General features: G+C 33.7%; 2 protein-coding genes across 8 annotated transcripts in view; both read left to right on the top strand.

Annotated features, from left to right (window-relative positions):
* Positions 1-22,198, top strand: part of LOC103509990 (trophozoite cysteine proteinase-like) — a 28,957-nt gene extending 6,759 nt beyond the window's left edge. The window contains exons 3-8 of one of the 7 annotated variants that reach the window (XM_026824174.1): positions 663-796; positions 1,766-1,901; positions 2,960-3,120; positions 5,829-5,894; positions 6,129-6,187; positions 11,282-11,590. In XM_026824174.1, coding sequence (XP_026679975.1) covers positions 663-796; positions 1,766-1,901; positions 2,960-3,120; positions 5,829-5,894; positions 6,129-6,187; positions 11,282-11,352 — 627 coding nt within the window. In that variant the 3' untranslated portion in view covers positions 11,353-11,590. Of the gene's footprint in view, positions 1-662; positions 797-1,765; positions 1,902-2,959; positions 3,121-5,828; positions 5,901-6,062; positions 6,413-11,281; positions 11,591-13,163; positions 13,251-22,063 lie in introns of those variants that run through there. The other 6 variants (XM_008474623.3, XM_026824173.1, XM_008474624.3 and 3 more) reach the window with 6 other exon arrangements.
* Positions 22,199-22,320: 122 nt separating this feature from the next.
* LOC103509991 (sodium- and chloride-dependent GABA transporter 1-like) overlaps positions 22,321-26,868 on the top strand; it is a 19,893-nt gene continuing 15,345 nt past the window's right edge. Inside the window, exons 1-3 of the mRNA XM_026824167.1 lie at positions 22,321-22,675; positions 23,121-23,222; positions 24,481-24,664. Of these exons, the coding sequence (XP_026679968.1) occupies positions 22,321-22,675; positions 23,121-23,222; positions 24,481-24,664 (641 nt within the window). The remainder of the gene's footprint in view (positions 22,676-23,120; positions 23,223-24,480; positions 24,665-26,868) is intronic.

Below are 26,868 nucleotides of genomic sequence, written 5' to 3'. Positions count from 1 at the left end.
GAGACCAAATTCCAACTTTATTTTTTGCTGCTGTCTTTTCTGCTTATTTTTCTACTGTAACTCCCTCTCCCTCTCTATTTTCTCGGGATTCCTTTCCATTTCTCTCCCTCCTACAAGTTGAAATATTTTCTTTCTTCAACTAGACTTCTCTATCCCACGCGAAATAATTTCAAGCAATGAACTTTCCACTTTTATATTGTATCTTCTTTATGGATACTTTTACTTTTTTTCTGTTGTTTTGAGTGTTTCGTTTACTTTTTCCCGACCATCAATCATTATCATCCACCCAGCTCCATCTGTCGCCCGCATCTAAAAAATATGCTAAACTGTAGGTAATCTATTCTGAAACTCACCTAATTTTACTTCAAGTGTACCTCTCTAAAAACTTGCACTCATAACACCCTGTGATTCGCAAAATAACTAGTTATTCATAAGCTAAAAAGAATCACCAGAAATGTAGGTGAGAAAATTCGAACAAATAGGAAAATACAAAATGTGCACAAAGCATATCCACTAATCGATTAGTGGAGATGTCAGAACTCCCAGTTACAATTATTCATGGATTCCACTTAAGAATGCATTGATGAGCCGCAACCTTTCTTTTCCAATAAAATTTTCCATTTTATTCTTACATATAATAATTAATATTATTATTATTTCAGCTGGATTGGAGAGAAAAAGGATTCATAACTCCCGATTGGAATCAAGAAGATTGTGGAGCGTGTTATGCGTTTAGTATAGCCTCGGCAATTCAGGGGCAAATATTCAAAAGTACATCTGAAATCGAAGAACTCAGGTAAGGGAAAGATATGTGTGGTCGACGCAAAAAGCAATAATTAAATGGATAATTCTTGATTTTTTTCTTTTTATTTTCATGTGGAACGATTACCATGTCGAACCTATAGGAGGTACCTGTAAGAGGAAAATTATTGAAATAAAAATAAGATAAGCAAATGTACTATAATTTTGAATAATCAGACATTTTTTGAATCCATCCAGTTTCAATACCTATTAATTTTATGACATTAGGTCTACGAAGAAAACAGATAAATAGAGTTAAATTTAATAATAAAGAAAGAAAAAAAAAAATGGGGGAGGTGTACGTACATATGGGATAGAATCTGTTGCCGTGGGTTCATAGAAAAATTAGGTCAGGAAAAAGAAGAAGAAAAAGAAACAGAAGAAGAAGAGAAAATATGTGCCTTATTTTAGAAGGTTTTCATTTTACGTAATTTCAACATTATTCTTTTCCACGTAAACATTTACAATTGTAGGTCGGTAGTATTTACTTTGTAGGTACAGCCCATAGTCTTAAATAAAAGTTGATCAAGGGTAAGTTTAGTATGCCTATGGCATTCTCTACCTCTATTAGTTAATACATCATGTAAATACCCGTACATAGATTCAAATATCCTTCAGATGTGATCATTTAAATCCTCAAACAGAATTATATATTAACAAGGTTTTCATCTTTACAAGGGGGTGACGAAAGCTTTTTATCTTCAAAGTTTCGTACTTTTTTTTCCAAAACAATTTCGTACCAACAAAACAATCAACAAATGAAAAACAACAATCAATGCCTAAAAGGAGGGAAAATTGCACAAAAGGTAGAGAGAGAAAACTGTAATTTTTTACAGAAAAAAAGAAAGGCTGGTAAAAAGTTAGGGAAGAAGGGAAAAAGAGTGTTTGTATTTTGAATCAATATATGCGTTTAGAGAAATGCGTGTGATTATATTTTCTCGACGCTTTGTATTCCTTCTTGCAGCATTCAGCAAGTGGTGGATTGCTCGATAATAAGTGGCAACTTGGGTTGCGCGGGAGGGTCGTTGCGAAACACTTTGAACTACGTTCAATTTGCTGGTGGACTTATGAAAGAGGAAGATTATCCGTACAAAGGCAAGGTAAGATTTTTTTTTTCTTTCTTCGTTTAGAAATTTCTATTGTTAAAAAAATGTAGAAAAAAATATTTATTTATTTTGTTCTGGCTTGAAAAATGATTTTGAAATGCATGCTTTTTAAAAAAATGTTAATGTTGCATTTTTGCGTGAATTTTAGGAATGTCGAAGTTTATTTTTCGATGAATTTTTGCTGAGGAAAAGGGAGGGAACGTGTTCCTGCTCTTCATTTCTCTTTCTTAAAATTAACTAAATTTTAAAAACTATAGTCTTCGAATTTCATGTGCAATATTTTAAAGGTGAACCTGACCAATTTTTAGTTCCAGATTAAAAATTACAAATTTCTTTATTTCAAATAAAACTAATCCAATTGAAATAACGGTGTGCTTGCTGGTCATTGATAAAAAAAGTTCCACTATTATTGACACGAGGAACACCCACCCCTGGTTGTTGATAGTAAAAATAGTAACTGTTGCTCGCTAGTAGGATATAACTAGATTCAACTTCGTACTATGCTTCCTATGCGCTATAGCTTGTAATTCATTCATAAAAGTACTGTAGAAGTGGAATGGGAAAGTGTTTTCCGTGCTCTTTTCTTCTGTAGGTTAATGAGAGGAAATGGGAAGTATTCGTTCAAGGAGTTTATTTTCTTTGAAAGGCTTTGGTGTACTCAACTACTCAAGGGTTCTTCAGTGCTTTCCAATTCCAAATAAGGAAATTTTAATTCATAGACTGGAAGAAGCAAGCAGGGACTTTTTCCCAGACGGAATAAAGTTTGGGGATTTTAACTAGTCTTTGAACGACATTTGCATGATCTGCAACATCGGTAAAAATTAAAAATCTGTGAGGAGACTTGCTTGATTTTTGGCAATTCCAGAGTCATTGTTGGACAATGTTTTTTATGAAACGTTATATTAGTTATTACAATAATTAGGTATATTTTTTGTTACTAATTCAGGTGGCCTTTATGTTCACCATTTAAGCTCTTGTTCTACAACAGCTTTAGCTACAAATGTAAGTTATTCATAGAACAGTTAACGTACAACGTGTTTTATTCCCTTTAGCAATCGATCTGTAAATTCAAACGACCTAACATTGTCGTTGATATTAGTTCCTGGAGTGTTTTGCCCCCTCAAGATGAGCATGCTCTCAAAGTTACCCTAGCCACAGTAGGACCTATAGCCGTTTCTATCAACGCAAGCCCTCATACCTTTCAACTTTACGCGTAAGTTTTGAAATTGACTTTTTTGTGGGAATTTATAAGTTAAAGGAATAAGTACACACACTAGGTAGATACCCCAGATTATTAGATACTTCGATCCCAACTATTAAGTACATATTTGAGAAAATAATTATATTTGATGTAGTAGGTATTTACCCACAAAATAAGGGACTCAAATTTTCCAGAAATTAGCCTGTTGATTATTTATTTATATTGTAAGTAATATCAAGAGTATGGATACATTCCAAAATGAAAATTTCAAATATCTATTTCAATAATTATTATTTACATATTTACTATCCAGTACATTCTCCATACAAATAGGCCCTTTAATCTGGAATATCATAAAATCCTGCTGGAATCCATTATTTCCTTTTACCTATAGATGCAACGATACCTCTATACACTATGTTAAATTATTATTTTCCAATGATTATAACCTATATATAGATCGGAATATTTTGCATTATGTATAGGTACATTAGCATTATGTATAGGTACATTTTAAACCTTCCTATCCCCGCAAAAGTCACCCATGCAGAAATATTCATAATAAAAGCATTTGCATACATTCTGCAAAAGTGTGTAGTTATAGGTATTTTATACTGGGACAGTTTGAAATTTTAGTATTTCACGGAAAAAAAATCGTAGGCACGTAGGTAGATATGTAAAATTTAATCAATTTTGAAAGTTGCAAAATTCAAATTTTCATTTGATTCGACTATACTACCTAGGTCTATACGTATTAGATGCACACACTAGGTAAAAACATTTTTAGAATTCATAGTTGGCTAGGTACTTTTTTGTTATACTCTCTGGTCCTTTGTAGTCTGGTTTTCTAGTGGATCTTAATTCAACTCAATTAATTTATTCTTCAAATACATATTTTAGTATGTTAAATATGTTCAATTGCCTACATAAAATTTAGTGGATCTTAATTCAACTCAATTAATTTATTCTTCAAATACATATTTTAGTATGTTAAATATGTTCAATTGCCTACATAAAATTAGAAAGATCGTCTTTATCTGTCTAATCGTAAATTGAAAATATTAGTACTTTTGGCACATCCACTAACAAACAGTATTAACATGGGTAATTTTTATTTTGGTACTTTTGGCACATCCACTAACAATACATACGTACAAGCCTTTCTTTTTGTCTTAATTCTTTATCTCCTCTTTTGAATGATTTCTCTTTTCATTTGGATGACTTTCAAATTGTAGTTACTATCATATTTTATTTCACTTTCATAAAACATAATCTCCTAGGTGTATGCTTTCAAATTGAAGAAAATAGCTTAATTCTTTATCTCCTCTTTTGAATGATTTCTCTTTTCATTTGGATGACTTTCAAATTGTAGTTACTATCATATTTTATTTCACTTCCATAAAACATAATCTCCTAGGTGTATGCTTTCAAATTGAAGAAAATAGCACACACTTCACACACATAATTTTCTCATCCCAAGTACTTACCTATCTCGTCTTAAAATACTCTTTTATTATGCTTTCATATATTCTTTTTTACTCTCTTCTTTCACTTTCGTTTTATGGTTCCCACAACACATCCTTTATGTGCAGTGGCGACTTATAGGGGTTCAGATTCACAAGGTATATTTCTAAGAAACTGTATATTTACGTTATACAGTTTTAAGTTGAGATGTTTATAATGTAGAAATGAATCTGAAAGTATCTTGTGGGGAAATAAATGTAGGGTGAAATAATTGAAAGATATTTTCCAATCGACACTACACATTAAAACTTTATTAGTATATGGGGGTTCAGATTCACAAGGTATATTTCTAAGAAACTGTATATTTACGTTATACAGTTTTAAGTTGAGATGTTTATAATGTAGAAATGAGTCTGAAAGTATCTTGTGGGGAAATAAATATGGGGTGAAATAATTGAAAGATATTTTCCAATCGACACTACACATTAAAACTTTATTAGTATATATAGGAACATAATGTATAGCTGCTAGATAAGAAGGAAAGTGTATAAATAGTAATGGTGAAATGCTTTCTAGTTCATGGAAAATGACGCTCTATGATAGTAACATCTGAGATTTATGTTTATTGACATCGTATAGCAATATTATTTAATGGAGCATTGTGCTATACAGGGATTGTTCTCAGGATATCTACATACTCTTTTATGTTTGAGCATGAAAATAGCTGGAACATAACACCACATTTTCATTTTTGTTATCCTTAAAAAAGGTAATCGATACCAAATGTCTGTGGTCAGGTTATACTGTAAGTATGCCATTCAGGGGGGGCTTCATACATCAAAGGTTATTCCAAAATCCAAATTTTTCGGTTCTCCTTTCCTTCTTTTTTGACTTTACACAATAACCACATTTTCATTTTTGTTATCCAAAAAAGGTAATCGTTACCAAATGTCTGTGGTCAGGTTATACTGTAAGTATGCCATTCAGGGGGATTTCATACATCAAAGGTTATTCCAAAATCCAAATTTTTCGGTTCTCCTTTCCTTCTTTTTTGACTTTACACAATGCAAGACGTATGGGAAATTTCAAATATTCCTTTTTCCTTCGAAATGTTGTAAAGTCACCCTGTTCTGTTTTGTATTACATTTTGTTTTGTATGTTTTTGTTCAACTTTTACCATTACCCGGGTTGATTTTCTGCGTTTTCTTATTATTTTTTTATGAACAACATTTTCGTTTTGGTTTCCTCCATTTCAGGTCAGGTATTTACGATGATGAAGCTTGTACTTCGGACTATGTGAACCACGCCATGTTGCTCGTAGGGTATACGCTTTTTCCTTCGAAATGTTGTAAAGTCACCCTGTTCTGTTTTGTATTACATTTTGTTTTGTATGTTTTTGTTCAACTTTTACCATTACTTGGGTTGATTTTCTGCGTTTTCTTATTACTTTTTTATGAACAACATTTTCGTTTTGGTTTCCTCCATTTCAGGTCGGGTATTTACGATGATGAAGCTTGTACTTCGGACTATGTGAACCACGCCATGTTGCTCGTAGGGTACACAAGGAATTCCTGGATTTTGAAAAACTGGTGGAGCCACCATTGGGGGGATAATGGTTACATGTACCTAAAGCGAGGAAACAACCGATGTGGTATTGCCAACTATGCCGTTTACGCGTTGATTTAAATAGGGAGGAGAAATCTATTGGTTTCTCATAAAAATGTGTACCTACATATATTTCCATGGATGGACTGCAGTCAGGTCCCAGGAAAATATGATAATATAATAGGACACTTCAGTAGGGGGTGACATATCAACCTCCGACTAAATGAGAGGGAAAGATAGTTATGATTGTCTATTAAAAATCTAGAGATTCTATTAGTAGAAAGAAACTAAAAAAAGATGCATTGTCCAAGCTATAATGAGGTGTGAACATTCTTATTGCTAATGAGTAGGAAATTAGGGTTAGTGTCAAAGAACAAGCAAAGCTCTGTTAAATCTTCTTATTTGATTGTGATCTCAAATGAGATAGAACTACTTTAGGCTGCAACTGATTATGGGTTTTTCACATGAGTCGCAAAAGGTGAAATCTCTTTACAGCACGCGACTATGTTCGCGATCGTCTATAATACAGCTTAGACTTACGGAAGGAAAATGAGGGCGCAGTTTTGTAATTTCCAGAAAATGAGTTTTAAACTTTCATATCTGGTCTTGTTATCTAAAGGGGGGTTTCAAACTGTTACAATATCTTAGTACCCACATTGTTAGTAATAATTTTGAACAGACTACCTAGATAATGCGTTTTCTATAGTATGAAGTATAAGAAAATGCTAGAACGTTATGAAATCACTGGAATTTGGTCTCAACTTGATTTTTTTACCCACTCCTTATTTGTCATCGAAAGTGTTTGAGTCTTTTTAGATTATTTTCATCCCTCCCAATAGTCATAGATTTGAGCGTGATTTGTATCTGAATTGGTGATCGACTTAACATGTATCACGTTCTGCTATTATTTTTATTTAACTCATTATGAATACGTACACTACGAGATAAATACCAAATCACTATCAAAGAAATTGAACCCTCATAGATTTTCCTGTAGGCTTTTTATCTGTAAAATTTTATCTATGTTGTTTAGCCTAAATTGTCTTTGTATCCTTTAAGGAAATGAGAATTTTTAAGTACCTAAATAATTAGATTTTCTTCAACTTTCCAAAATTTGACCTTTTTTTCCATGTATTACAGCACATGAAATCCTCTTCTTTTATGTACATTTGAGTTATTTTTTACTGTTAAATTAATAAAAGTAGCTATGCATTTATTTCAAATAACCAATTGCATGCGATTTGAGAACAGGCATGTCGTAGTGAAAATAGTTCTGTCTTAAGACTCCGTGCTCCTAAGTGTGATTAAAGTTTAGGTGAAACTGGTAAAGAGGGATTCAATGCTCCATCACTTAATGCTAAAATACTTTCACGATTTCTCTTCTTGTTCAAGTGTGGGAAATCTATTCAATATTCAAACTCTTCAAAATTCTTTCTATACTTAATGCTAAAATACTTTCACGATTTCTCTTCTTGTTCAAGTGTGGGAAATCTATTCAATATTCAAACTCTTCAAAATTCTTTCTACTCGTAAGATCTGCAACATCGGTAAAAATTAAAAATCTGTGAGGAGACTTGCTTGATTTTTGGCAATTCCAGAGTCATTGTTGGACAATGTTTTTATTATGAAACGTTATATTAGTTATTCCAATAATTAGGTATATTTTTTGTTACTAGTTCAGGTGGCCTTTATGTTCACCATTTAAGCTCTTGTTCTACAACAGCTACTACTCGTAACTCAGAAATTCAGGGTGAGAATTTGATAAATGCATGTTATGAGTTAGAGACGGTATGAAAACTCAGTGGTCGAAATATGGCGAATAAAGGACAGAACGAACTAAGAACATTATTTGTCCAAGCTGTGTACAATGGCTGACCATTTTGGTGAGGAAGATACGATCGCAAGTCACAAACTGTCCCCATATGTTCATCTAATAAAAAACTATAATCATTGTCAATTAACAAATTCACACACGGGATCAGCCTTACTCATCCCGGAATTTCAAATCCCTCGAGTCTTTTGATGAGTTCAGTGCGGGGAACACGTATTAGTTTGAGTGAGTCGTGATTAGCCGTTTACTAACTTTTAACAAACAAATTGTTCAAAAATAAATAACAAAAAGTGTAAGAAGATCAAAATTAGTGTATTTTTTATCATTAGTACTAGTAGAAAAAGTATCTTTCTGTGTATGTGTGTGGCTATCCTCGTAAAATATTTATTTTCCTTCTAAATCTAAAGCAATTTTTTGTAGGTATTTACTTAATTTGCATTTTCTACGTGTACACTTTTCCTCTGAAAAACTTTTCCAGTGCTTTTTATAATATAATTTTAGTACGAATACATAGAGTGGAATTGTTTCATTTTTTTTTGTTAAAAATATAAAAAGTTATTTCATAAAAGTATTATGTTCATGGAATAAAAAACCCATCTTGGAAAAAAAAAGTTCCTGTGGAATAAAATTATTTGAAGCAGGTAGCACCTGACGGAGTTTTGATTTGTCTCTGCTTCCTCTAAAGTCTAACTTTATTAAATAAAAAACAAAATACCTACCAAGCTTTTGAGTGTAAAAAAAATCTTTATAATCTCATTTATCTTGTGCAGTTGGATTTCTACACACACCCCAGGATTTAAACTGGATCAACAAATTATTCAACTTAATAACTATAACGTAGAATAACTTTGAACGGATATACCTGCCAAGGATTCATCTGCAACTACGTATACAATACATATATGAGTACCTACCTACTACACACCTAATCCTTCCTAACCCACCTTATTTTCTTTTCAAAAAAATTTATTTCCTCTTTGATGTTTCCTTTTCAATTACATTTTCAAATCTTTTTTCCTCAGAATCCATTTCCCTTTAAGATATCTGCTATGTTCTCCAAATCTTTCTCCTTACGTATAACATTTTATTACCTTTACCTAAGTATACTTTGAAAATCATCTCTTGTTTATAAGTATTTCACCCGAGTTCATTCCTAGTAAGGTCTGTATAACAGATATACCCACTTACCAGAAATTCCTCGTATTTTCTCATTCGTCGTTTCTTATTTTCTACCCACGTGTTTACCTATCTACCTAGATTTATTCTCTTTTTTTTTTTTTTTTTTTTTTTTTTTTTTTTTTTTTTTATGTGTACACAACTGAGGACCTACAAGAAACTACAAACAAAAGGTGAAATTTTCCCCTTGGGCAATCTCTACCATTCTACTTTGTTGTATCATTTATACCTATAATTTATTGTATGTACCTACTGTTAAAATAAGATGTTGGAATCCATGCTTACATTTTCGAAGGCTCTACGTACAAATCGTTGAAACGTTAATTGAAGTTCATGGTTTCCGCAACGACTCTTTTGTTGAGTTGTTAACGTAAAAAAAGCATGCTCGTACCTACCTATAGGCAGAAGGTCAATATTTCTTACATTATAATATCTATCTAATTGGGAAACGTTAATTGAAGTTCATGGTTTCCGCAACGACTCTTTTGTTGAGTTGTTAACGTAAAAAAAGCATGCTCGTACCTACCTATAGGTATTAGGTCAATATTTCTTACATTATAATATCTATCTAATTGAAGATACAAAACTATTCTTTCTGTCTTTTAGGTAATTTGAGTGGTCCGGTGCCAGACTTGCCTAACCCACAAATTTGAAAATTTCGAGCTACCTCCATTAGGAGGAAGTACTAAAAAAGATCTGTTCCCAGCATCGAAAACTATGTTTCCAAATGTCTGATGACATGAAATAGGTGGTCCGGTGCCAGACTTGCCTAACCCACAAATTTGAAAATTTCGAGCTACCTCCATTAGGAGGAAGTACTAAAAAAGATCTGTTCCCAGCATAGAAAACCATGTTTCCAAATGTCTGATGACGTGAAATACTATGTTGCTGGAATACTTCATTTCAGGGTTTAAAAATTTGGCCCAACTTTAGGTCTCATTATCTCAATTTGAAGAAACTGATGGTTAGGCAAGTCTGGCACCGGACCACTCATTTGTAAGGCAGTTAATTTAAAAGCTTAGTACAATACTCTTTAGCATTTTCCTCCATTATGGTATAAACCGAGTTCGTAATTCTGGATTTGTCCTTCAAGGATTTTATTTCGGTCAGTAAATTTACAGTTACGTAATGATTAAGTGTTTTGAACGTAATTGAAGATTTGGAAACGAGGAAAAACATTTTTTTTTTTTTTTTATGTTTGTCTTTTAAAAATAAACAACTATCATTTATTTGATTCTAAAAATTAGATTGCATGCCATGGTGCGCCTCAATTGCCTCATTGACTGTTCTAAATATATTGTTTTTGTTTGCCATATTCTCTTGCATTTGAATGTCCTTATGCTTGATTTGTAAATGAAATTTCACTTTTTCCTGTACTTGGAAGCGTGGAATTAGAGAAAGCAAATATAATTAAGCCTTGTATTTCTTTTCACGAGAAAACGACAAATTGCACCGTTCTTTAGCCATATCTATGTCATTCAAAAGCATTTTAATAATAAGTCATAAGTATAATAGCAAGGTAGGTACCTACTTGTTATTTTTCATACGAGTATACTATTTTATATGAGAATAACAGCTATGAATGTTTCACACTTCAAAATATTCTTGAGATCAAATGCTTTAGAAATGTAAACTTTTCTCTCGAGAATGTTATTCCGCTTGAAAGTATCTTGATTACTCTCAGCTTCCTGTTTACATTCCTGTAACACGTAAAGAGGATTGCATGCTATATAGCTTATTTTTTCACTTCATCAGCTGTTCATTTCTACTCCATATGAACTGAGGATTTACAGTTAGCAATTGACTTAATACTGGTCTATTTTTGGACCTTTTTTGTTCTAATAAAATTGCAGGTATTTGATCTATCTAAGAATTTAAAAATAGAGATTTCGCTATCTCAAGATTCCGAATAAATAAATGACCGCGACTACCCGTGATTTTTAGAACACCCCTTACTTTGAAAATACCTGCTGGAGTGTTTCGTATCTCAAGATTCCGAATAAATAAATGACCGCGACTACCCGTGATTTTTAGAACACCCCTTACTTTGAAAATACCTGCTGGAGTGTTTACGGAGCCACCATTGGGGGGATAATGGTTACATGTACCTAAAGCGAGGAAACAACCGATGTGGTATTGCCAACTATGCCGTTTACGCGTTAATTTAAATAGGGAGGAGAAATCTATTGGTTTCTCATAAAAATGTGTACATATATTTCCATGGATGGACTGCAGTCAGGTCCCAGGAAAATATGATAATATAATAGGACACTTCAGTAGGGGGTGACATATCAACCACCGACTAAATGAGAGGGAAAAATAGTTATGATTGTCTATTAAAAATCTAGAGATTCTATTAGTAGAAAGAAACTACAAAAAGATGCATTGTCCAAGCTATAATGAGGTGTAAACATTCCTATTGCTAATCAGTAGGAAATTAGGGTTAGTGTCAAAGAACAAGCAAAGCTCTGTTAAATCTTCTTATCTGATTGTGATCTCAAATGAGATAGAACTACTTTAGGCTGCAACTGATTATGGGGTTTTCACATGAGTCGCAAAAGGTGAAATCTGTTTACAGCCCGCGACTATATTATAGCGATCGTCTATAATACAGCTTAGACTTACGGAAGAAAAATGAGGGCGCAATTTTGTAATTTCCAGAAAATGAGTTTTAAACTTTCAAATCTGGTCTTGTTATCTAAAGGGGGGTTTCAAACTGTTAAAATATCTTAGTACCCACATTGTTAGTGATAATTTTGAACAGGAAAATGCTAGAACGTTATGAAATCATTATCAAAGAAATTGAACCCTCATAGATTTTCCTGTAGGCTTTTTATCTGTAAAATTTTATCTATGTTGTTTAGCCTAAATTTTCTTTGTATCCTTTAAGGAGATGAGAATTTTGAAGTACCTACATAATTAGATTTTCTTCAACTTTCCAAAATTTGACTTTTTTTCCATGTATTACACTGTAATAATTACAGCACATGAAATCCTCTTCTTTTATGTACATTTGAGTTATTTTTTACTGTTAACTTATCCTACAGTTCAATACAATAGTTTTATGATTTTTTCCACAGTAAAAGTTTTCAATTGCAATGTACCTACAGAAAAACAGTTCTCTAAGCCTAAGCGACACTGTGAGCTGTCCTACAGTTCAATACAATAGTTTTATGATTTTTTCCACAGTAAAAGTTTTCAATTGCAATGTACCTACAGAAAAACAGTTCTCTAAGCGACACTGTGAGCTGAGTTACAATTTTTCTCTCACTGTAAAATTATTATTGATGGGGAAAAGTGAAGAAAGCTTTCGAACGTTTAAGGTCCAAACTTTTTAGTTTTTCCCTCATCCGCTGTAATAAATTCTCAGGTACCTACCTACCCACCTGGAAACGTGATAGATATGGAAGAAAAAATAATTTATTCACTACATTTGAAACGAAACAAACCGCTGAAGTAATTTCAGAAAAACACAATTAAAATTCCCACTTTTACATTCCACAGAGTAACGTACAAATTTCACGACTTTAGAAATTCAGTTCACCTCAAAACTTGCGTAGGTATTTACTGTGTTTTGTGTAGATAGAATCTTTATGGTACCTGAGGTAAATGGATTATGATATCTTAATTTTACCCATTTTAGATTTTCCTCGTCAAATTTAGAAAGATCATTTTCTATCGATTTTTTTATTATCTTCAGTTCACCTCAAAACTTGCGTAGGTATTTACTGTGTTTTGTGTAGATAGAATCTTTATGGTACCTGAGGTAAATGGATTATGATAATATCTTAATTTTACCCATTTTAGATTTTCCTCGTCAAATTTAGAAAGATCATTTTCTATCGATTTTTTTATTATTATTTTTTTTTCTTTGAAAACGTAAAATTCCCTGTTATGGGATGATATCAAATCTGTATGTACATAATTATATCTAAGTTGTACATAATTATAACAGCACATTTTCCCTCCATTGTTTCAGGCTATGATTAGAACAGAGGAGATTCGCAATGTTGGGGCTCGATAGACATGTTCGGCTAGACCACAGATTTACTTTCATTGTCAGAAGGTAAGAAAGAATTCAAGCTCAGAGAAAAGCTGAAAGTCAACAACTTTAGATACTAGAGATACTTATTTGCTGTTTTCAAAAGAACTCCTACGGAAATCTAAATTTTATATGTATAAATTTGTTAATACCTTTATGTACTTTTTTTTGCAACTTCAAATTGAGTTTATTTTCTATCTTATTTTAACTTCCTGCTAAACTGTCAAAATTTCACCTAACCCCTCTTAGAATGATAGCTATTACTCGTAAATCATTAGCATATCTACTATAATAGGTATTAGGTACTGTGGGAAATAAAATTCAATAAAGCTCTTTACGGCAGAGAAAAAAAAGCTGGTACTTGGAACTTTTCAAATTCAAAAATTTCGAACTAATTTTGGCAAACATCCAGAAGAGTCTGTTGCTGAGCTTTACTAGTATCGTACATTCGGTATTGTGTACTGTATGCTATTGTATGCCAGCAACAATTGCTCCCCTTCCCAACCAAGTTTTCCACATTTTGTTCTTCATAGTTTATTAAACTTTTGAAATTCCATGAAAGCTGTAGGTACCTCTTGAATAATTTTACCCCACTCTAGTATTAAATTACCTGGGTAGCTCCTCTTACTGTGTAGGACCTACATTTATTTTTGTTTCGGCTCTGTTTCAAAGGGGTTTTTCCCCTTATTCTGATAGGCCACAAGTATTACCTACAATCTTCGGAGGTTTTCAAATTTTCAAGAAAACTATTGAAAAATAAAACAAGAATAGATATCGAGAGTGTTTTCAACCCGTTTCCTTAGAAATTGTTGATAGGCCACAAGTATTACCTACAATCTTCGGAGGTTTTCAAATTTTCAAGAAAACTATTGAAAAATAAAACAAGAATAGATATCGAGAATGTCTTCAACCCGTTTCCTTAGAAACTGAGGGACATTTCCCATATATCATTTAATTTGAAAATATGTCATTCAATTTGAATTAATTCTGCTTGATTGTGGTAATTAATTCACACCCACAGAACAAGTAGGTGCACATGGAGTAAGGTGTTTAGCACAAACAGATGTCCCTCTGATCTTATTCATTACTGGATTCAATTGATATTTTGAACAGGCCTGGATTCTCTTGTTTTATGACCGATGTTTTCAAAACAAAATAGAATATACCTACCTACCTTGCTTGTGCTATTGGGATAAGATTGAAAAATCCCTTTACCTCTGCAGTCCAAACAAGGTGTGCAAAGACTTCTGTTCATAATATTATCATTTATTAAATTTTATTCATTACTGGATTCAATTGATATTTTGAACAGGCCTGGATTCTCTTGTTTTATGACCGATGTTTTCAAAACAAAATAGAATATAGGTACCTACCTTGTTTGTGCTATTGGGATAGGAATGAAAAATCCCTTTAACTCTGCAGTAGTGCAGTCCAAACAAGGTGTGCAAAGACTTCTGTTCATAATTTTATCATTTATTAAATCTTTATTTTATTTATTACTAGCCGAAGTCCGTCGCTTCGCTCCGGATTTCTGCTAGTAAATCCTTAAGGCATGGCCGTTCATGTCACTAATCCATTTAGTGGTCTTGCTCGGCGTAGCTTAACAAAAACGAACCGGAAAATAGCCTACAGCCATCACGGGAGTGCAAGCAATAAGTTGACAATGTTTCATAGCAATCGGATGAGCGGTTTGGCCAGCAGGGCATAAATTTCCGAAACATACACAAACAAATAAATATTCATTTTTATATATTTGATTTTTTTTTTTTTTTTATGTGTACACAACTGAGGACCTACAGAAACTACAAACAAAAAGGTGGAAATTTTTTCCCTTGGGCAATCTCTACCATTCTACTTTGTTGTATCATTTATAACCTATAGTTATTATGTATGTACCTACTGTTAAAATAAGATGTTGGAATCCATGCTTACATTTTCGGAAGGCTCTAACGTACAAATCGTTGAAACGTTAATTGAAGTTCAATGGTTTCCGCAACGACTCTTTTGTTGAGTTGTTAACGTAAAAAAAGCATGCTCGTACCTACCTATAGGCAGAAGGTCAATATTTCTTACATTATAATATCTATCTAATTGGAGATACAAAACTATTCTTTCTGTCTTTTAGGTAATTTGAGTGGTCCGGTGCCAGACTTGCCTAACCCAACAAATTTGAAAATTTCGAGCTACCTCCATTAGGAGGAAGTACTAAAAAAGAGTCTGTTTCCCAGCATAGAAAACCATGGTTTCCAAATGTCTAGATGACGTGAAATACTATGATTTGCTGGAATACTTCATTTTCAGGTTTAAAAATTTTGGGCCCAACTTTAGGTCTCATTATCTCAAATTTGAAGAAACTGATGGTTAGGGCAAGTCTGGCACCGGGCCAGGACCCACTCATTTGTAAGGGCAGTTAATTTAAAAGCTTAGTACAATACTCTTTAGCATTTTCCTCCATTATGGTATAGGGATCATAAACCGAGGTCGTCGTAATTCTGGATTTGTCCTCAAGGATTTTATTTCGGTCAGTAAATTTACAGTTAACGTAATGATTAAGTGTTTTTGAACGTAATTGAAGATTTGGAAACGAGGAAAACATTTTTTTTTTTTTTTTATGTTTGTCTTTTAAAAATAAACAACTATCATTTATTTGATTCTAAAAATTAGATTGCATGCCATGGTGCGCCTCAATTGCCTCATTGACTGTTCTAAATATATTGTTTTTGTTTGCCATATTCTCTTGCATTTGAATGTCCTTATGCTTGATTTGTAAATGAAATTTCACTTTTTCCTGTACTTGGAAGCGTGGAATTAGAGAAAGCAAATATAATTAAGCCTTGTATTTCTTTTCACGAGAAAACGACAAATTGCACCGTTCTTTAGCCATATCTATGTCATTCAAAAGCATTGCAATAATAAGTCATAATTATAATAGCTAGGTAGGTACCTACTTGTTATTTTACATACGAGTATACTATTTTATATGAGAATAATAGCTATGAATGTTTCGTACTTGTTATTTTACATACGAGTATACTATTTTATATGAGAATAACAGCTATGAATGTTTCACACTTCAAAATATTCTTGAGATCAAATGCTTTAGAAATGTAAACTTTTCTCTCGAGAATGTTATTCCGCTTGAAAGTATCTTGATTACTCTCAGCTTCCTGTTTACATTCCTGTAACACGTAAAGAGGATTGCATGCTATATAGCTTATTTTTTCACTTCATCAGCTGTTCATTTCTACTCCATATGAACTGTTAAAGGATTTACAGTTAGCAATTGACTTAATACTGGTCTATTTTTGGACCTTTTTGTTCAAATTGCAGGTATTTGACCTATCTAAGAATTTAAAAATAGAGATTTCGCCTTTGTTTGTAGTATCTTGTATTTGTGTACCTTGACTACATAACACATAAAGAGTCTAAATAAATAAAACATTCCAACAACACAATCCAGGAAATTTGAATTTCATTGTGGAATGTTCGGATAACCGATATCTCCCTTATAGCTCATGGGCGGGATTATTTTGGCATTGTTCCCGGAGTTTGGGGGAGAAAACCCCCGGGAAATGGGGATGAAAATATGAAAGGGGTAAAAGTTGAAAATTGAAATGTTTCAAGCTAATTCCTCTCCCCCCTAGAGATAACAAAAGAGATAACGATACTGAAGTGTCCTACATACAATGCAAAAGAGTAATAGGTGCTACCTGCCTTGGGTAGCTCAGGCTATGCGCTCATCTGGTACATATTTGGGTGGCCGTGGTTTTAATTCCAGCTATCAATTATTTAGATCATGATTTTATTATTGTTTTATCAATTTTGTTGATAAATAATTTTACCTCAGTATTTTTTTGAAGCTTATACTGCTGAGAACAAGCATTCATACTAAACATAATAAAATTCCTTCCTACATAGTCCTATGAAGTCACCTATGTAGGCAGGTATGGGAAGTAGTTCAGGCAATTAGCCTTACATTAATCATCGTACTACGTTCCCTCACTCCTATACTATCCACTCTCTTCCTTCCATATCTTTCACGCTCATCCATTATCCTTCACCTCCTACCATCCTCTCCATATATCGACCTTCAATACCATCAAGCATCCACCTTCATCCATTCACTTTCACCTCCATACCCTTCACCAACATTCAATACCATGAAAAGATACATTCTCATCCAGGGTAACAATACATCCCTACACTCCCCTACCTTCAATGTTCGCCCTTTCATGCCTATACAAAACATTGTTACTTTCTTCTTTAGCTATGATATTCTTTTATTTCCCTGCATCATAGAGAAGTCCGTTCTTTTCTCTCGTTTTTTATTGTGAAAGTTGTTTATCCTGTCTTGCTTTCGTGTTGCGATTTCTTTCCATACGAGTATTACGAGTACTTGAAAGACATTTCAAAGTTTTGCTCATATGAGTAATTTGTAAAATATTTCAAAGTTTTGCTTAACATTTGAGTACTTGAAAGAATATGTAAGGTACACAGGCGGAAAATCCCAAACGACAAGTTCTTGAAATTCCTCGTATTTTCTCATTCGTCGTTTCTTATTTTCTACCCACGTGTTTACCTATCTACCTAGATTTATTCTCCTCCTCCTCCTTCTTCTTCCTCCTGTTCTACTTCTTTTGTCACATCATTTCCAAAACACCAAACCCTTGGCAAATGTGTCCATATTGACGATTCATATACCGAAGTTACCTAACATACCAAACACATTTTTCGAAATTCAACGTATTTCTTCATTGCTTTAAATGAAAACAGTTTTACTCTATGTATTGATAATTTTCTTACTTTAATCTCTATAAATTTCTGGAGATATTTTTTCCATTTAATAGATAGATGATAATAAATGGAAAAATAAATAAATAAATCTTTCATTTTTCGAAATTCAACGTATTTCTTCATTGCTTTAAATGAAAACAGTTTTACTCTATGTATTGATAATTTTCTTACTTTAATCTCTCTAAATTTCTGGAGATATTTTTCCATTTAATAGATAGATGATAATAAATGGAAAAATACATAAATCTTATTTTGTAGAGTGATAGTTTTCAAGTGATAGTGATAGTGCTCATGTTCCTTGGAGTAATGTGAATAGTTCTCATAGTAAAACAACAAATAACAAAATTGATTTCAAACAATTTCCTCAAACATTTGGATTATTTTGTGTAGTTCATCAAAAACCAAGGTGAGTACCAATAGTCCTATCCCCACTTTAGGGTTTTAGATTTCATTACGATGGCTGCGAATACTTTTCCACAATTACCAAAGTCCAAAGTTGAAGATGATGTTTTCTAGTTGATCTCTCAGTTACTGATCGAAAAAATCTTCTTTTCCAACGCGATTCAGTAGATACCCCAGATTATTAGATACTTCGATCCCAACTATTAAGTACATATTTGAGAAAATAATTATATTTGATGTAGTAGGTATTTAACCACAAAATAAGGGACTCAAATTTTCCAGATTATTTATTTATATTGTAAGTAATATCAAGAGTATGGATACATTCCAAAATGAAAATTTCAAATATCTATTTCAATAATTATTATTTACATATTTACTATCCAGTACATTCTCCATACAAATAGGCCCTTTAATCTGGAATATCATAAAATCCTGCTGGAATCCATTATTTCCTTTTACCTATAGATGCAACGATACCTCTATACACTATGTTAAATTATTATTTTCCAATGATTATAACCTATATATAGATCGGAATATTTTGCATTATGTATAGGTACATTAGCATTATGTATAGGTACATTTTAAACCTTCCTATCCCCGCAAAAGTCACCCATGCAGAAATATTCATAATAAAAGCATTTGCATACATTCTGCAAAAGTGTGTAGTTATAGGTATTTTATACTGGGACAGTTTGAAATTTTAGTATTTCACGGAAAAAAAATCGTAGGCACGTAGGTAGATATGTAAAATTTAATCAATTTTGAAAGTTGCAAAATTCAAATTTTCATTTGATTCGACTATACTACCTAGGTCTATACGTATTAGATGTTATAAAACTAAAATAAACAGTATCTGTTTTACTAAAATAATAATAATAATAATAATAATAATAATAAAAACTCATTAAATCCATTTACATTTGGCTAAATATAAAGGATGATGGGGATCAAATTTTCCATAGTCCCGGGTTAATTTTTCACTTGATTTTGTTGTTGTTGTTGTTTGTTTTTTATTATTATTATTATTTTTTATTCACGCCTCGGTTCATATTAAAAAATTCAAATTTACAATTTCACAGTATTAGTCCCTAGACTTGTTTACATCCACTATCCAAACAAGGTGTCTCATTAAATCCATTTACATTTGGCTAAATATAAAGGATGATGGGGATCAAATTTTCCATAGTCCCGGGTTAATTTTTCACTTGATTTTGTTGTTGTTGTTGTTTGTTTTTTATTATTATTATTATTTTTTATTCACGCCTCGGTTCATATTAAAAAATTCAAATTTACAATTTCACAGTATTAGTCCCTAGACTTGTTTACATCCACTATTACCTTGGATTTGGATTACTTTCACCCAGTATGAAAAACTAAAAATGTGAAAGACTCATAAATGCCTTGTTTGTTAAGTCGCTACCTACGAGTATAAAATGGTACAGACTTTCAGAAAGAGATAAAACCTTTTCCTGTGTCGGTACCTATCTACCTACTTATTTAAAACCTTTTCTACTCTTGTATGATTAAAATAAAATATGAACTTTTTCTATGAGGCATGCAGATACACTATCCTACAGTTCGAGATTTCGCCCTTTGTTTGTAGTATCTTGTATTTGTGTACCTTGACTACATAACACATAAAGAGTCTAAATAAATAAAACATTCCAACAACACAATCCAGGAAATTTGAATTTCATTGTGGAATGTTCGGATAACCGATATCTCCCTTATAGCTCATGGGCGGGATTATTTTGGCATTGTTCCCGGAGTTTGGGGGAGAAAACCCCCGGGAAATGGGGATGAAAATATGAAAGGGGTAAAAGTTGAAAATTGAAATGTTTCAAGCTAATTCCTCTCCCCCCTAGAGATAACAAAAGAGATAACGATACTGAAGTGTCCTACATACAATGCAAAAGAGTAATAGGTGCTACCTGCCTTGGGTAGCTCAGGTTATGCGCTCATCTGGTACATATTTGGGTGGCCGTGGTTTTAATTCCAGCTATCAATTATTTAGATCATGATTTTATTATTGTTTTATCAATTTTGTTGATAAATAATTTTACCTCAGTATTTTTTTGAAGCTTATACTGCTGAGAACAAGCATTCATACTAAACATAATAAAATTCCTTCCTACATAGTCCTATGAAGTCACCTATGTAGGCAGGTATGGGAAGTAGTTCAGGCAATTAGCCTAACATTAATCATCGTACTACGTTCCCTCACTCCTATACTATCCACTCTCTTCCTTCCATACCTTTCACGCTCATCCATTATCCTTCACCTCCTACCATCCTCTCCATATATCGACCTTCATTACCATCAGCATCCACCTTCATCCATTCATTTTCACCTTCATACCCTTCACCAACATTCAATACCATGAAAAGATACATTCTCATCCAGGGTAACAATACATCCCTACACTCCCCTACCTTCAATGTTCGCCCTTTCATGCCTATACAAAATATTGTTACTTTCTTCTTTAGCTATGATATTCTTTTATTTCCCTGCATCATAGAAAAGTCCGTTCTTTTCTCTCGTTTTCTATTGTGAAAGTTGTTTATCCTGTCTTGCTTTCGTGTTGCGATTTCTTTCCATACGAGTATTACAAGTACTTGAAAGACATTTCAAAGTTTTGCTCATTTGAGTAATTTGCAAAATATTTCAAAGTTTTGCTTTACATTTGAGTACTTGAAAGAATATGTAGGTACACAGGCGGAAAATCCCAAACGACAAGTTCTAGAGAAAACTCCAAGCTTTTCTGGCCAAATTCGACACTGTTGTTGTTCAAATTGTTCGTATTTAGATTTCAGAGCAGTTTTTACTTCATAAAAGAACAATTGTGTCCTATTTTGCAACAAGTGAATGCGTGGGGGGAATTCTAACTCTTGGATAAATAATGTAACCCCAACAGATTACCATTAACCTAGTTTTCCTCACTCTCTCTCTCTCTCTCTCTACCCTCTCTCTCTCTCTCTTGAACTCTTCCAGAAAAAATGTGTTTGTTTTCCCAGAGAAAGTCAAGTAAGCTTGACTATCATGTGTTTTTATTTTTCAAGAAAATGATACCTATCTCTGACTCTCCCGTTATTTTTAACGTCACGTTACACTAAATAAAATTCTCTCTCTCTCTTGAACTCTTCCAGAAAAAATGTGTTTGTTTTCCCAGAGAAAGTCAAGTAAGCTTGACTATCATGTGTTTTTATTTTTTAAGAAAATGATACCTATCTCTGACTCTTCCGTTATTTTTAACGTCACGTTACACTAAATAAAATTCCACATTGCAAATTGCTGTTTTGTCTGAATTCGCTATCAGTAATTTTATGTCGCAGGTCATGATGTCATTTACATTCTAAAAATGTTTTATTGTGCCGCGTTTTTTGACTTTAACATGAAGCACCTACTAAACTAATAATGAAAATTCAGTACGCTTCGCTTGTTATATGCTTGTGAATATGCTCTTTCCAGACGATCTCCAAAAAATACCGAAAATTATTGTATACGATATAGGAGAAGCTTATCCAATATCCTCTGGAAGAACGTTAGATACACGATAAATTTTTCCCTTCCTCCATTTTCTCTGTATAATGAACGTTATCCAATGAAAGATCATATTTTCTCGCTGTCCTCACAGGTGTAGTATATGAGGAGTCACGCCGCAAGCGACGTATCTTGGGTCTGACGCAACAAGCAAACAAAAGAAGAAATGGTTGAAAACAAGAAATCCCCGGTCGACACTGGCGACCAAATCCTGAACCTGGAACTGAATCAGTACGGGGGTACTAGCCCCACCAAGCCAAGTAAAGACGATCTGCCCGAACGTGGAACCTGGGGGTCCAAGCTAGATTTTATCCTCTCCGTCATAGGACTGGCCATCGGGCTCGGAAAGAAATGGTTGAAAACAAGAAATCCCCGGTCGACACTGGCGACCAAATCCTGAACCTGGAACTGAATCAGTACGGGGGTACTAGCCCTACCAAGCCAAGCAAAGACGATCTGCCCGAGCGTGGAACCTGGGGGTCCAAGCTAGATTTTATCCTCTCCGTCATAGGACTGGCCATCGGGCTCGGGAATGTCTGGCGGTTTCCCTACTTATGCTACAAAAACGGAGGCGGGGCCTTCCTCGTGCCCTATTTGCTGACGGCGATTCTGGCCGGAATGCCCATGTTCTTTATGGAGCTAGCACTCGGACAGATGTTGTCCGTGGGCGGACTGGGTGTCTTCAAAATAGCGCCCATATTCAAAGGTGGGTCCTTGGTATTAGTAAGTTCACGTCCAATATCCATGATAGATCAAAGTATTTTGTTTTCCCAAGTTAGATATATTAAACTTTGAATTTTGAAGATTATCTGTAGAAATTTAATTTGGAGATAAATGGCCGAAATATTAATTAAGCTGATTACTTTTCCCGCCCAACGAGACGCGAGACGATTTTCTAAGAAATATCATTGGATGATAAAGCTAAGTATTAGCTGATGAAGCTAATTAGGTAATGACGCCGAAATATTAATTAAGCTGATTACTTTTCCCGCCCAACGAGACGCGAGACGATTTTCTAAGAAATATCATTGGATGATAAAGCTAATTATTAGCTGATGAAGCTAATTAGGTAATGAAATTGAAGGGGTATTATAAGAAACGAGGGGTAAAGGAGTTTTCATCTCATTCAATATACATATTTGAATTTCCAGGAGTTGGCTATGCCGCTGCCGTCATGTCCTGTTGGATGAACATCTACTACATTGTCATCCTAGCCTGGGCAGTGTTCTATTTCTTCATGTCACTCCGAACAGGTGAGTTTTGAACTTTTTACTTTTCAAGAGGGTGTACTCTGTGAATTTTTCTTGTATGACATTTCCCACTATGGCTTTTTCTCCACTGAGGCCACCCCCCTTTTCAACAATAGTATGAATAGACTCTCTTCAGGAAAACAGAACCTCCTGAACTGACTCTTACTCCATTGGTAAACTACCCTCAGGTTCGTTTTCGGACGTTTTTCCTGCTTGTGCTTGCGCAGGAGACCAATATTCATGTAACATAACTAACCTCAGTGGTTAACTCGTTGGACTTTGGATCTGGAGGTTGGTAGTTCTAGTCCAATTCAAGTGGTGAAACTTATCTAGGTGTAGATTCGTATAACCTTAACCCATCCCTTGGGGCAAATTGCCCCTAAACCTAAGCCTTAGAGTGGGCTTTTTGTGTTATCTAGGTGTAATAATTGGGAAACGACATTTCTGATGAGCATTCGGTTTGACACAGTTAAAAATTCCATAATATTCATGCATAAAACGGGAGAGTGTAGTAGACCTGGAGTTAATTCCATTTCCCCCACGAGAATGAAGATTTCCAATGGAATGATGGTTTTGGCTGTGATGTGCAACCAGTCATAGGCTGGAAGCTGATGCTTTATTGGTTATTAAACAAATGTTTCTCTCTCTTTCTTTCCTGTCAGATGTTCCCTGGAGAAACTGCAACAACTTTTGGAATACAAAGAACTGCGTCAATCCGTACGAACGACTTTTTACTTTTCAAGAGGGTGTACTCTGTGAATTTTTCTTGTATGACATTTCCCACTATGGCTTTTTCTCCACTGAGGCCACCCCCTTTTCAACAATAGTATGAATAGACTCTCTTCAGGAAAACAGAACCTCCTGGACTGACTCTTACTCCATTGGTAAACTACCCTCAGGTTCGTTTTCGAACGTTTTTCCTGCTTGTGCAGAAGACCAATATTCATGTAACATAACTAACCTCAGTGGTTAACTCGTTGGACTTTGGATCTGGAGGTTGGTAGTTCTAGTCCGATTCAAGTGGTAAAACTTATCTAGGTGTAGATTCGTATAACCTTAAACCATCCCTTGGGGCAAATTGCCCCAAAACCTAAGCCTCAGAATGGGCTTTTTGTGTTATCTAGGTGTAATAATTGGGAAACGACATTTGTGACGAGCATTCGGTTTGACACAGTTAAAAATTCCATAATATTCATGCAACATAAAACGGGAGAGTGTAGTAGACCTGGAGTTCATTTCATTTTCCTTTTTTTCCTGTCAGATGTTCCCTGGAGAAACTGCAACAACTTTTGGAATACAAAGAACTGCGTCAATCCGTACGAACGGGTGGGTCTCAAATGTTGGAACGCCACTAGTACTTTGTACAGTAAGGAAATGTACTGCTACATCAACCAGAAAAATGTATCTACACGTGTACTTACCGACCCGGTCAAGGAGTTCTGGGAGTAAGTTCTTTTGTAATTACTTTTTATACCTACTTTAAATATTGTTTATTTGAGACTGCGGGAGTAAAGGGACTTTTCAGTCTCATTCTGGCAGTATAAACAGGGTATATTCTAAATTCTATTCTAAATTTTTACTTTAAATGTTGTTTATTTTCAATTATTTCAGTCAGTGTTACTAAGGCATTCTGCATAATTCGAAGTTTTTTGTTCTTTCTTCCTACATAACGTACGAACGGGTGGGTCTCAAATGTTGGAACGCCACTAGTACTTTGTACAGTAAGGAAATGTACTGCTACATCAACCAGAAAAATGTGTCTACACGTGTACTTACCGACCCTGTCAAGGAGTTCTGGGAGTAAGTTCTTTTGTAATTACTTTTTATACCTACTTTAAATATTGTTTATTTTTACTTTAAATGTTGTTTATTTTCAATGATTTCAGTCAGTGTTACCAAGGCATTCTGCATAATTCGAAGTTTTTTGTTCTTTCTTCTTACATTTTAAATACGTCCAGGTAGCTAGGGATTCTTAGGGGATGTTGAAATTTCCTTTGCTTTTCATTACATATAGAATCGTTAAATCAATAGAAATCTAAATCGGTAGTAAATAATGATTGTACATCTACCTAATTAACGAATTGACCCTGTGAAATTAAAACCACTTAGTATTCAAATGATCTAAAGTGACATTCTTATCAGATTTCGAACAACATCAAAGACACAGCAAAAAGTCAAACCTTCAAACACAGTTTATCTAATAAATTGCTAACTTAATTACTTACTTATCATTTTAGAGGAGAAAAAAATGATCTAAAGTGACATTCTTATCAGATTTCGAACAACATCAAAGACACAGCAAAAAGTCAAACCTTCAAACACAGTTTATCTAATAAAGTGCTAACTTAATTACTTACTTATAAATTTAGAGGAGAAAAAATTTGAAATTCGAACATAACTACAGAAATTCCTCGTACCTACTTGTTTATTAGATATAATAATCTTATGATAAGCAAGTGTTCTTAACATGATAAAAATTATAGTTCTGGGTTCTGGATACTAATCCATATTATTTATTTAAGATCCCTATCTTTTCAGCAGTAAAAAATATAGTTTTGACCCTTGATCTAACCCAGGGTCAATATTAAAGAACAAAAAATGCCCTCAATTATTTCATTGGATCCTTGAAAAGGATTTAAAACTCCTTGATCTAACCCAGGGTCAATATTAAAGAACAAAAAATGCCCTCAATTATTTCATTGGATCCTTGAAAAGGATTTAAAACAAATTCGAACATAACTACAGAAATTCCTCGTACCTACTTGTTTATTAGATATAATAATCTTATGATAAGCAAGTGTTCTTAACATGATTAAAATTATAGTTCTGCGTTCTGGATACTAATCCATATTATTTATTTAAGATCCCTATCTTTTCAGCAGTAAAAAATATAGTTTTGACCCTTGATCTAACCCAGGGTCAATATTAAAGAACAAAAAATGCCCTCAATTATTTCATTGGATCCTTGAAAAGGATTTAAAACTTTTTTTACAACATTGTTGATTAATATTATTAGGTTGTAAGAATGTTTCTGTCATATCCAGCTAAACGGTCGTACATCGAATAGTCAAGAAAAATTGACGAGAAAGAACTAACTACATGAGCTGTGAGCGGTTGAAGTTGTTAAACGAAATTTCCATAGTCCATTTTCTAGAAAAATAACTCAAAATCTTTTAAATAAACAAAGAATAAGTGTAGAATTTTATACTCTCCATCTTTTATCTTTGAATATCCGAAATTTCCCTCTTTTTTGTCATGGCATCCAAGTTTTGTAAGAACTGTTTGTTGAACGATTTGAGTAGCTAACTACGTAAAGAAGGAAGTTAACAACAGGGCTTTAGATACATTGTGTGGTATTCTTAATGAAATAATAACGTTCAATATGGGCAATTCAGGTACTATTCCATTTTCACTAGTATATCAAATATCTAAGAAGTTCCTCTTGTTTAGTGATGGGGTTTTATTTCTATCGAGTCAATAAAAAAAAGTAGTAGAAACTTCAAGCCAAATCGGAACCTTGCTCGACAGCTCATCATTCCACACCAGCGTCGCCCTTCGTCTCGGCTGCACCATCACCACACCTTTCACCTGTCAGTGCGGTCGCACAGTGAACTCTGACGGCATCCATGGCCTCAGCTGTGAAAAGAGC

Source organism: Diaphorina citri, unplaced genomic scaffold (genome assembly GCF_000475195.1).
Source record: "Diaphorina citri unplaced genomic scaffold, Diaci psyllid genome assembly version 1.1 scaffold552, whole genome shotgun sequence".
Lineage (NCBI taxonomy): Eukaryota > Metazoa > Arthropoda > Insecta > Hemiptera > Psyllidae > Diaphorina > Diaphorina citri.
The sequence above is the reverse complement of the archived record's forward strand: the minus strand, read 5'-3'. Positions and strand labels throughout refer to the sequence as shown.